A 15,889-nucleotide genomic window follows, 5' to 3' on the forward strand; every position below is an offset into this window, starting at 1 on the left:
TGGAAATGTCATTCTCCAGGAGGACTTGGCACCTGTCCACACTGCCAAAAGTACCAATACCTGGTTTACAAACAACAGTATCACTGTGCTTGATTGACAGCAAACTCGCCTGACATTAACCCCACAGGTATTGTCAAGAGGAAGATGAGAGATACCAGACCCATCAATGCAGATGAGCTGAAGGCTGCTATCAAAGCAACCTGGGCTTCCATAACCCCTCAGCAGTGCCACTGGCTGATCGCCTCCATGCCATGCCACATTGATGCAGTAATTGATGCAAAAGGAGCCCCGACCAAGTATTGAGTGAATGTACTGAACATACATTTCAGTAGGCCAACATTTCGGATTTTAAAATCATTTTTCAAACTGGTGTTATAAAGTATTCTAATTTACTGAGATAATGACTTTTGTGTTCTAATTGGCTGTAAACAATAATCATCAACATTAACAGACATAAACACATGAAATAGATCACTCTGTTTGTAATGACTCTATATAACTCTATAGCGCCAACAAGTGGCGCTATAGAGTTTAAGTCCTCTTTTTCTCAGAAGAGGCAATTTGCACATTCTATATAATAGATGAGTTTCACTTTTTATATTGAAGAACTGAAATAAATTTACTTTTTTTTTGTGAGAAGCAACTGTATAGAAGGCTTCCTTTCTCCTCTAGCTTTGCTGCCCTGGCTGATCGCCCACTAGGCAGGGGAATCTTCCTAGTGTCACCCATGCTGGACTATCCTTTTAAACAAGGGGACAAACTGCATCTATAGCTGTGTAGCCTGCCTATTCAGCAGCTCATGCGACCCCCCCACAGGACAAATAGGGAATTACAATTGTAACTACTTCCTATTTTTAGTATTTTTTTCAGATCGCAAACGATAATCAGTCATTTGGAATATGCTAATTTTGGCACATCCCATCTGCCAGTATTTAGCTAAATGTCCTTCAGCAATAATAACAGCTTTCATAAGTGTCCTGTAACCAGAAAACGTTCTTGTTCTGCTCTTTTCATGCTAAATGGAGAATACTATTTATTTTAATAGGATTGGAGGTAATCTGAGCTGTTACACTTGGATCCTTTATTAGTTTTCAAAGATGTTTGCTTGGGTTGGGCATCTGGGTACGAGTACTGGGTGCTGGGTGCCAAAACTATTTAGATACAGGACTATGACCCCCCCTGTCCATGTTGCTCAATAACTGCTCATCCGGACTGAGGGCTTTGAGGATGCACCTCACCAGGTGAGGCACAACATGTGTGGCCATCAGGTTCCATACCCTGCAGCACGGCATCTGCTTCTGGGGCAGCCACATGTGCAGCATGAGCAGGATGCGCAGGCGATGGGCTGTGCAAGTATGTGAGATAGGTTCTCCGTAAATTCTGGTGATGGACGGGAGGCCACTGGCTATTGACCCCCGATCAACTATTTGGCTTAGAGAACTTTCTACTGTAGGAGAGAAATTACGGTGCGCTGCATCTGGAGTAAGCACTTTTCTTTGGGTGTGGACATCACAATATTGGCCTTGTAAGGGCATATGTAGAAATCATGGGGCCCCATAGCAAGTTCTAATTGGGTAACCCCCACCCAAAAAAACCCTAAATAATATTTGGTGGGGTCACATAAGAGCATATCTCCCAACTTTGCGGCCTAAACAAAGTAATTTTCCTCCTATGAAGCCCTCGATTCCCGTTTCATTGCACCCATAAGGTATCATGCCAAAATTAGCTGTATGATACCCCCACAGTTAATTACTCCACATGCACAGTATGATGACCCTACTGTACCTCCACTCAATTCCCCTGGCAAAGTATGGTAACCATAACACGGTATGATCCCCCAACTGTGAACCCCCACACAGATCTCCGTGCAGTATAATGCACCCCACACTGTATAATGGCCCGCACTAGCCCTCCAAACAGTATAATGGCCCCAACACAGTTCGATGGACCTCACACTGTATAATTGCTTGCATACAGTAAAATAGTCCTCCAAATATTATGATAGCCCCCACATATCAATCCAAATATAACTGCCCCCACATAGCGCTCCATGTAGTATAATGGTCCCCACATGGTCCTCCATATAATAAAATGCACTCTTCATAGTCGTCCATACAGTATAATGCACTCTTCATAGTCCTCCATACAGTATAATGCACTCTTCATAGTCCTCCATAGAGTGTAGTGCACCCCTCATAGTCCTCCATAGAGTATAATGCATCGCATAGTCCTCAATACAGTATAATTCACTCCATAATCCTCCGTACAGTATAATGCACTCACGATAGCCCTCCATATAGTATAATGCACCCCACAGTCCTCCATATAGTATAATTCACTCCATAGTCCTCCATATAGTATAATGCATCCCCCATAGTTCTCCATATAGTATAATGCACTCCCCATAGTCCTCGATATAATATAGTGCACCCCCCATAGTCCTCTATATAGTATAATGCACTCGCGATAGCCCTCCATATAGTATAATGCACCCACAGTCCTCCATATAGTATAATGCATCCCCCATAGTCCTCTATATAGTATAATGCACTCCCCATAGTCCTCGATATAATATAGTGCACCCCCCATAGTCCTCTATATAGTATAATGCACTCGCGATAGCCCTCCATATAGTATAATGCACCCACAGTCCTCCATATAGTATAATGCATCCCCCATAGTTCTCCATATAGTATAATTCACTCCCCATAGTCCTCGATATAGTATAATGCACTCCCATAGTCCTCCATGTAGTATAATGCCCTTCCCATAGTCCTCCATACAGTATAGTGGGCCCCATTGTCCTCCATATAGTATAATGCAATACAATAATGCAATACTCATCTAGCCTTCTTGTTTCCCCGCTGCTCCAGTCTCTGCAGTGTGCATTCTGAAATGCCACACACCTCAGTACAGTGGACGCCATGTAGTGACATCATCGCGCCTGCTGTGCTTAGACGTCATATGCAGAGGAAGAATGATTGCAGAGGCAGCGTTAGCTGGCAGAGCGTTATGATGGAGCCTGGAGCCTCCTCCATTATTGCTTTCAACTGTATCGGCAACTAGAATGAGGGAGAACAACAGGCAAAACCAAATATTTTACTAAACTATAACATGGTGGGAATTGTGTACAAAAGATAGCGGATACACAGCTTGATGAATGTTTCCTTCGCAATATGGAGCACATTCACACACAGCCTAAGTTCCTTGCTCTAAACTCGCTTGGTCTCGGTCTCCACTGGTTCACCTGCCTTCACCACCACCCAGCACTATACTACAGTCCAGTTAGTGAGAGTCCTATTCCCAACCCGTGTCTTCTCGTCACTCTCAAGGGAACTAGTTTGCCAATATGGCCAGTATGTAGCGTCTCTGCTCCTGATGCCTTGGAAGTCTCGCTTGAGGCACTCTCTTCTTCCCACATTCTCTGTTCAGTCCTGGCCTGTTACCTCTGAGTTATAAACTCGGGTTCGTACTGCTAGGTGTCCTGTCCCAGGAAAAACAAAATCCAGCTCACCATACCGACATTCCCAGGAGCTCGGAGCACGGAACCGCTGTGTCAGGGCGTGGACGAACAGGAAAGAGAAGGAGATCCAGCTCAACGAAATAGTGAAAAATCCATAATTTATTTCACTTAAAATATAGTGAAAGGACAAAACATCAGCATACAGAAAAAATTATAAAAACAAGGTCAACGCGTTTCCGGTGACTAAGCACCCTTAATCATGATTAAGGGTGCTTAGTCACCGGAAACGCGTTGACCTTGTTTTTATAATTTTTTCTGTATGCTGATGTTTTGTCCTTTCACTATATTTTAAGTGAAATAAATTATGGATTTTTCACTATTTCGTTGAGCTGGATCTCCTTCTCTTTCCTGTCCTGTCCCAGGACCTGTTTCCAGTTGATCACTCTGTCCTTCAGTCACTTTTCTCTCGACTCAGGATCACGCCATCCTCTGACTCAGACTCCATCTGTGTTAAGGACACCCACGTCACGCAGCTCTGATGACTGGTCAGACCTTAGGTCTGCTTCTGTGGCATGCTGGGCCCTATCTGAAGTCCTGAAAATAAATTGTCTCTGTTCCTTAACCTTAACCCCTCCCACTCTGGGCTAGTCCCAATTATTAAACCTATTGGGTACAAAACAACATTATCTATATATATATAATAGTCTAAGGGGCACTTCCATCTGTTTGTCTGTCTGTCACGGAAATCCCGCGTCGCTGATTGGTCGCGGCCGGCCGACCAAATCCTGTGTATAAATAGCATTATTCTGAAAACTTCATAAATAAACTACATACATATTCTAGAATACCCGATGCGTTAGAATCGGGCCACCATCTAGTCTCTGATAATGCATGTCACAATACACATTACACGTTAACAATACATGTGTCTACAAGGGGGACCGTGGGCAGCATGTCCATCGCCTTACAACCAGATATAGCTGCGGCATGCAAGGTGGGAAATTGGCGCATTGAAGGTGGAATATTGGAAAGTGAAGAGAGATCATGGAAAGGTTGTAGACATCCTCCCCTGAGGTTAGCAGATATAATTGGGGAAGGAAAAAAAAATAGTAGCACACTGTAGTCAATGACATAACTTGAAGTTTGTGGACCCCAGTGCGAAGTCTACAATAGGGCCCCCAGCTATTAATAGCAGTGTTCTTCTTATGTAGTCCAAAGGAACCTTTTAGGTCCCACTAGGATCTGGTGCGACTGCAACCTCTGCACCCACTAATAGTTACAGGGCCGCCATCAGGGCATTACAGCCGTGACTGGCGTATGGGGCCCGGTGAGCAGAGGGGGCCCGCATCGGGCCCCGTCTCATCTGCTCTCCGGGCCCCCCCTGCGGCACACTATTGATGTGCGGGCCCGCGCCCGCATGTCAATAGTTAACAGCCGCCAGCCAGTCTGAGGCTGGCAGCTGAATAGAGCCGCAGTGCGCACTCGCTGGCGTCGCCGGCGTCTGACGTCATTGTCAGCCGCCGGGCCCGGCGAGTGCGTCTGTGTGGAGCCTGAAGGGATCTTCGCCCGGCGCAGGAGCACGGCCAGGTAAGAACTCATGTTTTTTTTTTTTTCTTTGAGAGCGGCGATCCGGGCGACCCGGGGGGGCAGAATGCTGGACACACAGGGGCAGAAATGCTGGACACAGTGGGGCAGAATGCTGGACACACAGGGGCAGAAATGCTGGACACAGTGGGGCAGAATGCTGGACACAGTGGGGCAGAATGCTGGACACACAGGGGCAGAAATGCTGGACACACAGGGGCAGAATGCTGGACACACAGGGGCAGAATGCTGGACACAGTGGGGCAGAATGCTGGACAGTGGGGCAGAATGCTGGACACAGTGGGGCAGAATGCTGGATAGTGGGGCAGAATGCTGGACACAGTGGGGGCAGAATGCTGGACACACAGGGGCAGAAATGCTGGACACAGTGGGGGCAGAATGCTGGACACACAGGGGCAGAAATGCTGGACACAGTGGGGGCAGAATGCTGGACACAGGGGCAGAATGCTGGACACAGTGGGGCAGAATGCTGGACACAGTGGGCAGAATGCTGGACACAGTGGGGCAGAATGCTGGACACAGTGGGGCAGAATGCTGGACACAGTGGGGCAGAATGCTGGACACACAGGGGCAGAAATGCTGGACACAGTGGGGCAGAATGCTGGACACACAGGGGCAGAAATGCTGGACACAGTGGGGCAGAATGCTGGACACACAGGGGCAGAAATGCTGGACACAGTGGGGCAGAATGCTGGACACACAGGGGCAGAAATGCTGGACACAGTGGGGCAGAATGCTGGACACACAGGGGCAGAAATGCTGGACACAGTGGGGCAGAATGCTGGACACACAGGGGCAGAAATGCTGGACACAGTGGGGCAGAATGCTGGACACAGTGGGGCAGAATGCTGGACAGTGGGGCAGAATGCTGGACACAGTGGGGGCAGAATGCTGGACACACAGGGGCAGAAATGCTGGACACAGTGGGGGCAGAATGCTGGACGCAGGGGCAGAATGCTGGACACAGTGGGGCAGAATGCTGGACACAGTGGGCAGAATGCTGGACACAGTGGGGCAGAATGCTGGACACACAGGGGCAGAAATGCTGGACACAGTGGGGCAGAATGCTGGACACACAGGGGCAGAAATGCTGGACACAGTGGGGCAGAATGCTGGACACACAGGGGCAGAAATGCTGGACACAGTGGGGCAGAATGCTGGACACACAGGGGCAGAAATGCTGGACACAGTGGGGCAGAATGCTGGACACAGTGGGGCAGAATGCTGGACAGTGGGGCAGAATGCTGGACACAGTGGGGGCAGAATGCTGGACACACAGGGGCAGAAATGCTGGACACAGTGGGGGCAGAATGCTGGACGCAGGGGCAGAATGCTGGACACAGTGGGGCAGAATGCTGGACACAGTGGGCAGAATGCTGGACACAGTGGGGGCAGAATGCTGGACACACAGGGGCAGAAATGCTGGACACAGTGGGGGCAGAATGCTGGACGCAGGGGCAGAATGCTGGACACAGTGGGGCAGAATGCTGGACACAGTGGGCAGAATGCTGGACACAGTGGGGCAGAATGCTGGACACACAGGGGCAGAAATGCTGGACACAGTGGGGCAGAATGCTGGACACACAGGGGCAGAAATGCTGGACATAGTGGGGCAGAATGCTGGACACAGTGGGGCAGAATGCTGGACACACAGGGGCAGAAATGCTGGACACAGTGGGGCAGAATGCTGGACACACAGGGGCAGAAATGCTGGACACAGTGGGGCAGAATGCTGGACACAGTGGGGCAGAATGCTGGACACAGTGGGGCAGAATGCTGGACACACGGGCAGAAATGCTGGACACAGTGGGGCAGAATGCTGGACACAGTGGGGCAGAAATGCTGGACACACAGTGACAGGGGCAGAAATGCTGGACACACAGTGACAGGGGCAGAATGCTGGACACACAGTGACAGGGGCAGAATGCTGGACACAGGGGCAGACTGTGAGACCCTGGGGCAGAATGCTGGACACTGGGGCAGTATGCTGGACACAGTGACAGGGGCAGAATGCTGGACACAGTGACAGGGGCAGAATGCTGGACACAGGGGCAGAATGCGAGACACGGGGCAGAATGGAGATACGGGGCAGAATGGAGATACGGTGCATGATTGGAGACACGTGGCAGGATGAAAGACATGGGGGCATGACTGGAGACAGATGGGGAGGATTGGAGACAGATGGGGCAGACTGGAGACACAGGGGGCATAATTGGAGACAAGTGGCAGGATTGCAGACACGGGGGCATGGTTGGAGACATAGGGGGCAGAATGGAGACATGGGGCATGATTGGAGACACTGGGGCAGAATTGGAGACAGATCGTGCAGGATCATGGGGCAGGATGGATATGATGGAGACAGATGGGATGGAGAGATCACATGGGGCGATCATATGGGGCAGGATGGGGAAATCATATGGGGCAGAATGGATACTCATGAGGGCAGGATGGGAGAACATATGGCTGACGCCAGGAATGAGACACACGGTGGCCAGGATGGGGAATATTATTACCATAGGGGCTAATTTAGGGATATTATTACTGCAGTGATGTATTTATTTTATTTTTTGAGTATACTCTTTTAAATGGGGGGCGGTCCTGTTACTGTATAGAGTGATACTATGTTGCCTCTTTTTCTTCATGTGGTGTAATGTAGAAGTCGTGAAAAATTAAGTAATGTATTCTACAAGCGGAGCTCGAGATAACTGTGTTATTTCCTGCAGAGACAAGTCCTGGCTGGATGAAATGATGGCAGTCTGTGCTGGATGAAAGATGAAGGACTTCACCTAGAGACGTCACTGGTGAGTCAGTGTGTTACCTATACACTGACACTATACACTGTATACTATATACAGAGCTCCTGTGTGTAATTTCACTAGTGATCACTGTATTATCTGTACACAGACACTGCATACTAAGTACAGATCTCCTGTGTATAATGGCACTTATGGTGATAGTATGGTGCTTTTTTTTTTAATTACTGATCAGAATTGTAGTATTTAGTCACTATGTGGTGGTAATATGTGGTCTGGACATGGTGTTGCGGTATTTGTTCCTTGTATGTGATATTATTATTGGTCATTTTAAAAATTGAAAAATAAATAAAAATATACCTAAATTGTATTGCATATTTTAACAAATATTTAGTAGGTTACAGTACAGTAGGGCCCGGCCAAAAGTGTCTACCGTGTTATGGTGGCGGCTTAAAAAGTCTTTTGGCCAAAACAAAAGCTGCCGGTTATATGTGTGATCTGGTGATGGGAACTGTTAATGTGTGATAGGTGAGAAGTGGAGATTTTCCAAGAGAGAGCGGTGGGACTGTGGACAGTTCGAGGGGTGGAGCCTGGAGGCGGGGCTGGAGTGGAGCCTGGGCGGAGTCTCAAGGGGGCCCCGAAAATTTTGCCAGTATGGGGCCCCGAAATTTCTAGTGGCAGCCCTGAATAGTTACACCCCCGAATGTGCTGCAGAATTTCCAGCAAGGTCCCCGCTACTTGTGCTGCAGAATTTCCAGCAAGGTCCCCGCTGCTGTCCGGAGAAACTAGTGAATGATGAACAGAGGCCGCGGTGTTACTGTACATGTAATCCTCCAGACTGCAAGGAACTCATCAATAATTGCATAATCCCACAGGGGCGGCCAGGACCTAATATTATCACTGCCGGTTTTCAAAGAGATGGTTTAATAGTCTGAAACAGGACTCAACAGGATTACGGGACTTAGTCCTCGACTTGTGCAGGATTACAAGGTTTCATCAAAACTGTCCGGGGCTCCTTTAACCAAGTCATTTGCTTTTTTTTTTCCTGCTGTATGTGTATTTTTCCGAAATGCACATCCCAATGTATGAACCGTTACATAAGACCGGAGCTTTGCTTCAATTAATTAATCCGCGCTGCGGGAAATCTTAAGAGAGTTTACTAGTCGATGCCATCGTCATGCCGGGGCCACCATCGCTGGTGCCACCTCTGCAGATAATCCGCCATTGCTTGCTTCACAGCTGACACAGATTACCAGGGTCGGCAGTCTCTGACTCACTCCAAGGGCAGCAGGTCATAGTTTATGGGCCGAGCGGTCACCAAAGCCGCATTGTTACTACGGAAAGGGACGTCACCGACCCTGATGATGGTTCGGGCGCTGGATCTTGCAGTTGAGTTTATGCCAAGGATTCAGCCATGTTCCTTAGGTTACTGATTGGGCGATGCCATTTGGTTGGCTCTGCACTATATGGCGGTACTATAGTACGCGGTGTGAGCGCCGAGGCTTTCATACTCTACATTAGAGTAACATACATGGCTGGTGCTTTGTAGACATCTGGTTTTTGGTCTGGAACTAGACCCGGTCACTGTGGACACCCCGGCCTGCTCTTCTACACCGTCTTCACTAACGCACGGGGTGTACGGTGGGGACTTTAGGCGAATGACTTGAGCTTATAGATTTTTTTTTTTTATGGAATTGGTCTCTATTTCTGTTCTCTGGCATTATTCATCGGTTGGTGGGAAGAACTTATCTTCTACCTTCATCAGACAGCCGCATGACTCACCGACAGTCACTCACAGTTTGGCGGCACAACATGTCACACACTCAACTTCCGTCGGCCACACGGTTAACTCCTTTTATCTATAAACATAAAAAGAGGCTACAGGTCTATAATCTGTACATCTCCCCCCCCCCCCCCCCCCTCTTAATACGATGATTAACTATGTGGTGAGCTCCCCCTGGTGGACATGGCTGGTAATATGAATTTTAACATTTAGGTGTTCAATGTTAGGCTCCATACCATTGACACGGTAAGCCTCCCTGGGAGGTACATTACTAATTTAAGTTCCTGAACCATTTGCTATTTCCCAATGTTTTAGCCAAGTTTTTGTCAATGTGTGGTCATATTTACACATACAGTGGTGTGAAAGTGTTTGTCTCCTTCCCGATTTCTTATTCTTTTGCATGTTTGTCACATTTAAATGTTTCACATCGCCAATCAAAATGTAAATATTAGACAAAGATAACACAAGTAATCACAAAATGTAGTTTTTAAATGAAGTTTTTTATTATGAAGGGAGAAAAATCCAAACCTACAGGGCCCTGTGTGAAAGTGATTGCCCCCCTCTCCCACCTTATAGCATAAATTAACTGTGGTTTATCACATCTTTGGGAAGCGGAGTTCAATTTCACTAGCCACAAGCAGGCCTGTTTATTACCACATCTGTTCTCAATCAAGAAATCACTTAAATAGGACCTGCCTGACCAAGTGAAGTAGACAAAAAGTTCCTCAAAAGCTAAACATCATGCCGCGATCCAAAGAAATTCTGGAACAAATGAGAATGTAATTGAGATCTATCAGTCTGGAAAAAGATATAAAGCCATTTCTCAAGCTTTGGGACTCCAGAAAACCACAGTGAGAGCCATTATCCACAAATGGCGAAAACATGGAACAGTGGTGAACCTGCCCAGGATTGGCCGGCCAGACCAAAATTACCCCAAGAGTGAAGCGACTACTCATCTAAGAGCAGAGGTGTCAAACTGTATTCCTCAAGGGCCGCAAACAGGTCATGTTTTCAGGATTTCCTTGTACTGCACAGGTGATAATTTAATCACCTACACACAATCATTACAGCACCTTGTGCAATGCTAAGGAAATCCTGAAAACATGACCTGTTTGCGGCCCTTGAGGAATGCAGTTTGACACCTCTGTCCAAGAGGTCACAAAAGACCCCACAACAGCATCCAAAGAACTGCAGACCCCACTTGCCTCAGCTAATGTCAGTGCTCATGACTCCATCATAAGAAAGAGACTGGGCAAAAATGGCCTGCATGGGAAAGTTCCAAAACGAAAACCACTGCTGAGTATTAAAAAACATAAAGGCTCATCTCAGTTTTGCCAGAAAACAACTTGATGATCCCCAAGACTATTGGAGAATACTCTGTGGAGGGACGAGACAAAAGTTGAACTTTTTGTAAGGTATATGTCCCATTACATCTGACGTAGAAGTATCTCAGCATTTCAGAAAAGGAACATCATACCAACAGTAAACTATGGTGGTGGTAGTGTGATGGTCTGGGGTTGTTTTGCTCCTTCAGGACTTGGAAGACTTGCTGTGGTCAATGGAACTATGAATTCTGTAGTCTACAAAAAAAATCCAGAAGGAGAATGTTCGGGCATCTGTTCGTGACCTGAAGCCGAAACACTCTTGGGTTATGCAGCAGGACAACAATGACCCACAACACACCAGCAAGTCCACCTCTGAATGGCTTAAGGAAAACAAAATTAAGACTTTGGAGTGGCCTAGTCAAAGTCCTGACCTTAATCTGATTGCGATGCTGTGGTATGACCTTAAAAAGACGGTTCACGCTAGTCTGCAGTGTTAGTGCTTTGTTAATGAGCCGGCACACCAATGAATGGAACATCGCACACTAAAAGCAAGATGTTTTCCATGGAGACAATAACATTTCCCTTGAACTTCCCCTAGAGACTTCTACATGTCCAGGCCTCGTCCTACCCTCCTGTGCGGAAGGAATGCAACGTACGTTCTTCACCTTATGTGACCTGTTCTTACACAGATTCAGCCATAACCCGAGCAATGTGCACAGGCAGCAGATTTACTACTGGAAACCCAACATGTACAAGCCCCTATAAATGAGACCACCGCAGCATGTGCAGGCCAGCTACACTGCCACGTGATATCTTACCAGTCAATGCGCAGGATTCCTGGTTTCTGGGGCAATGGAAGTCAGTGGTAATAGCAAGCAACAATAGTAAACTAAAGCGGTACTCCCACCGGGAAGGTCTAGTGGCTGGGGGTCCCAGATCAGATCCCTGGGATATGCCATCACTTGTTAGGGCGGCCTCCATTTCAGTTAATGATGTTTTTTATTAGTGTTCTTTCTTGGAATATTCTCTTTTGAGATTGTTAAACTTCAGGTGCAAAAATTAATGGAAGCCCACCCTGTATCACCCCCAGTATGGCCGCCACCAGAAGGCGTTTGTATACGTGTCGGATTCCTTTACCACATTTCATAAATATTAGGGCGAAGACTACTCCCTTTATAGCAGAGTGCCACCTTTAAATTTAAAGGGGTTGTCCACCTCTGGTGATATTTTTTTTTCTTCTACATGCACTTAAATCATTTTTACAATTGGGTTCCATTTAAAAAGAAAAAAAAAAAGTTGCACCGTTCTGCTTCTAGAGGGTCTGCGTTTACCTGCGCATTTAACTCTTATGTGGTCTGTGGTCATTAAAAAAAAATAGTAAGGACAGTTAAAGAGACAGAAACGCTCCCATTGGACCCTCAGAATGCGCTCACTGATCGATCCTCATTTAACTCAGTCTGCAGCCTGTAGTAGACAGTGAAACGTAAAGGTTACAGAAGGCAAACGCTGCAAAAGATTTAATGTCACTTGATTACTAGAACGATTTTTAGGCCATAACGAGAACACCAGAGAAAAAAAAACATTATCGTGAAAGTTTTTTGTTATTTTATGCAGAATGTTGGAGATTGTGGAGCAGTTTATCTTTAATTTCCGTACTTATGTTAATAACCAGTGTGGTGCCAAACGTCAGGATCCAGAAAGCGAGAGCGTCATTTTTATTTTGAGAGATTGGTGGGAGACATGAGTAAGATCATTTTTACATGTCGGGATTTCAAACAGCGGGGTCCATACATTGCGGACTTGTGGCGGAAACTTTCTGTAGCAAATTATCCGCAGGGAGATCGGCAGCAGCAAAGACACAAATTATCTTGCAGATCAGCAGATAAATAGAAGGGAAAAAATAATAAGAATACTTTACTGTACGAGCAGTGAGGCTATGGATTCTTTACTGTACGAGCAGTGAGGCTATGGATTCTTTACTGTACGAGCAGTGAGAGTATGGATTCTTTACTGTGCGAGCAGTGAGGCTATGGATTCTTTACTGTACGAGCAGTGAGGCTATGGATTCTTTACTGTACGAGCAGTGAGGCTATGGATTCTTTACTGTACGAGCAGTGAGGCTATGGATTCTTTACTGTACGAGCAGTGAGGCTATGGATTCTTTACTGTACGAGCAGTGAGAGTATGGATTCTTTACTGTGCGAGCAGTGAGGCTATGGATTCTTTACTGTACGAGCAGTGAGGCTATGGATTCTTTACTGTACGAGCAGTGAGGCTATGGATTCTTTACTGTACGAGCAGTGAGGCTATGGATTCTTTACTGTACGAGCAGTGAGGCTATGGATTCTTTACTGTACGAGCAGTGAGGCTATGGATTCTTTACTGTACGAGCAGTGAGGCTATGGATTCTTTACTGTACGAGCAGTGAGGCTATGGATTCTTTACTGTACGAGCAGTGAGGCTATGGATTCTTTACTGTACGAGCAGTGAGGCTATGGATTCTTTACTGTACGAGCAGTGAGAGTATGGATTCTTTACTGTGCGAGCAGAGAGTCTATGGATTCTTTACTGTGCGAGCAGTGAGGCTATGGATTCTTTACTGTACGAGCAGTGAGGCTATGGATTCTTTACTGTACGAGCAGTGAGGCTATGGATTCTTTACTGTACGAGCAGTGAGGCTATGGATTCTTTACTGTACGAGCAGTGAGAGTATGGATTCTTTACTGTGCGAGCAGAGTCTATGGATTCTTTACTGTGCGAGCAGTGAGGCTATGGATTCTTTACTGTACGAGCAGTGAGGCTATGGATTCTTTACTGTACGAGCAGTGAGAGTATGGATTCTTTACTGTGCGAGCAGAGAGTCTATGGATTCTTTACTGTGCGAGCAGTGAGGCTATGGATTCTTTACTGTACGAGCAGTGAGGCTATGGATTCTTTACTGTACGAGCAGTGAGGCTATGGATTCTTTACTGTACGAGCAGTGAGGCTATGGATTCTTTACTGTACGAGCAGTGAGGCTATGGATTCTTTACTGTACGAGCAGTGAGAGTATGGATTCTTTACTGTGCGAGCAGAGAGTCTATGGATTCTTTACTGTGCGAGCAGAGAGTCTATGGATTCTTTACTGTGCGAGCAGAGAGGCTATGGATTCTTTACTGTACGAGCAGTGAGACTACGTATTCTTATTATTTTTTTCCTTTCTTCTTTATATGCTGATCTGCAAGATAATTTGTGTCTTTGCTGCTGCCGATATGTATTTTACACTCCTGTAGGTGATTTCTCCGGTCCCAGCATTTTGGCCACTGGAGGGAGCTCGCCCGTTACAGATCCCAGTGAGTGCACTAAGTCCTGTATAAATTCCTGAGTTGTGAGCTCCACCTAGTGGTGGCTTCACTTCTTGTTTTTTTCCCAGGCTACATCACTAGTATTTGCACCTGATTATACCACAGTAACGGCAAACAAAGGCCATCAACTCCCACTGTAAGAAAAAGCATAAAGTGTTATATGATTTTTTTTTTTTTACAGTGTTCCTATGTATAAGAAAATGTAGTCGGTATAATGGATGGGACACTTGGCATAATCAGGGTGCAGTAGTATAGCATTGGCACAATATGGCAGTATTACGTCAATTATTATTCGGGTGCTCCATACTATTCGGCTGAATACGGTATTGTAGTATTAGCACAATATGGCGGTATAATGTCAGAGATTATCATTCAGACTGAATGCGGTAGTGTAGTATTGGCACAATATGGCGGTATAACGGGTGCTCCATATTAGTCAAGCCGAATTTGCACAATATGGCGGTATTACGCCAGCCCACATTTTTTCTCTCTCCATACAAGGCTGTAGATAAGACAGGATCACACCAGACTTTTCCTGTAAATTTCTGCCATCCATTGCTGAGTCTCGGGCAATGCGGCTTCTTTATTAGGACAGTGGCGTGGGGTTGAGAAGGTGAATACAATAATGTGTACGGTCCTGATAGGAAAGCAGCGGCTCTAAGGATCCGGCGGGGGATTAGCTGCAGCATCACCGGGCGGCGGCTCGGCCTCCACCTCTTTCTGTACGTGTGACGGGTCCGGCATGACAGCGTTCTCTACCTGGTGTCGCAGCCTCTGGATTAGACATTCCGAGGTCCTTGCCAAACTTTGCTGTACGGAGAGACACAAGACATCCTGTAAGTCCCAGAGCACAGTGACCGCAGCATTACACCCGACACTCCTTCCATCTGACATTACAGTAATGAAACAGGTGGCTCAGGATGAGCACTGGTCCAGAAACCATAGAGGGAGCACAAGAGAATTAGTGGAGAAAAAGTGAAGACGTTTTCCAGGATTAGAAAAATATGGCTGGGGTTTTATATCCCCCCCCCTAAAACAGCGCCACCACTGTCCACAGGTTGGGAGCGGTACTGCAGCTCAGCACCATTAACAACAAACCGAGCAGCGTTACCAGACACACACCGTAGATGATGGGACCCGGCTTCTGGAACAACAGGAAAAAAAATAATACAATTGCAGACTCCAATTCATAAGAATCTCTGAAAAACGTAAGCAGTGAAAAGACGGGATGTAGTGCTAAGATTACCGAGGGAAGGGGCGGCTGCAGGAGACACGGCTACTCAGTGTGGAAAAACCAAGGCTCAGGGGCGATGTCATTACAATGTACAAATATACCGGGACAGTATAGAGATCTGTACAGTGAGCTTGTTACACCAAAGCCTGCGACGGTGACAAGGGGCGTCCTCCACTACAGGAAAGAAGGTTTCATCGTAATCAAAGACAGTGATTCTTTACTGTACGAGCAGTAAGATTACGGATTCTTTACTGTATGAGCAGCGACACTATGGATTCTTTACTGTACGAGCAGTGAGGCTATAGATTCTTTACTGCATGAGCAGCGAGTCTATGGATTATTTACTGTACGAGCAGCAACACTAGATTCTTTACTGTACGAG

The 15,889-nt window shown here is 46.6% G+C and overlaps 1 protein-coding gene across 2 annotated transcripts in view; it reads right to left on the reverse strand.

The window, feature by feature from the left end:
- Positions 1 to 12,615: 12,615 nt before the first annotated feature.
- Positions 12,616 to 15,889, reverse strand: part of KPTN (kaptin, actin binding protein) — a 41,000-nt gene continuing 37,726 nt past the window's right edge. For both annotated transcript variants that reach the window (XM_069746601.1, XM_069746602.1), the window contains exon 12: positions 12,616 to 15,083. In XM_069746601.1, the coding sequence (XP_069602702.1) occupies positions 14,931 to 15,083 (153 nt within the window). In that variant the 3' untranslated portion in view covers positions 12,616 to 14,930. The remainder of the gene's footprint in view (positions 15,084 to 15,889) is intronic.

The sequence above is a fragment of the Ranitomeya imitator genome, chromosome 2, assembly GCF_032444005.1.
Source record: "Ranitomeya imitator isolate aRanImi1 chromosome 2, aRanImi1.pri, whole genome shotgun sequence".
NCBI lineage: Eukaryota > Metazoa > Chordata > Amphibia > Anura > Dendrobatidae > Ranitomeya > Ranitomeya imitator.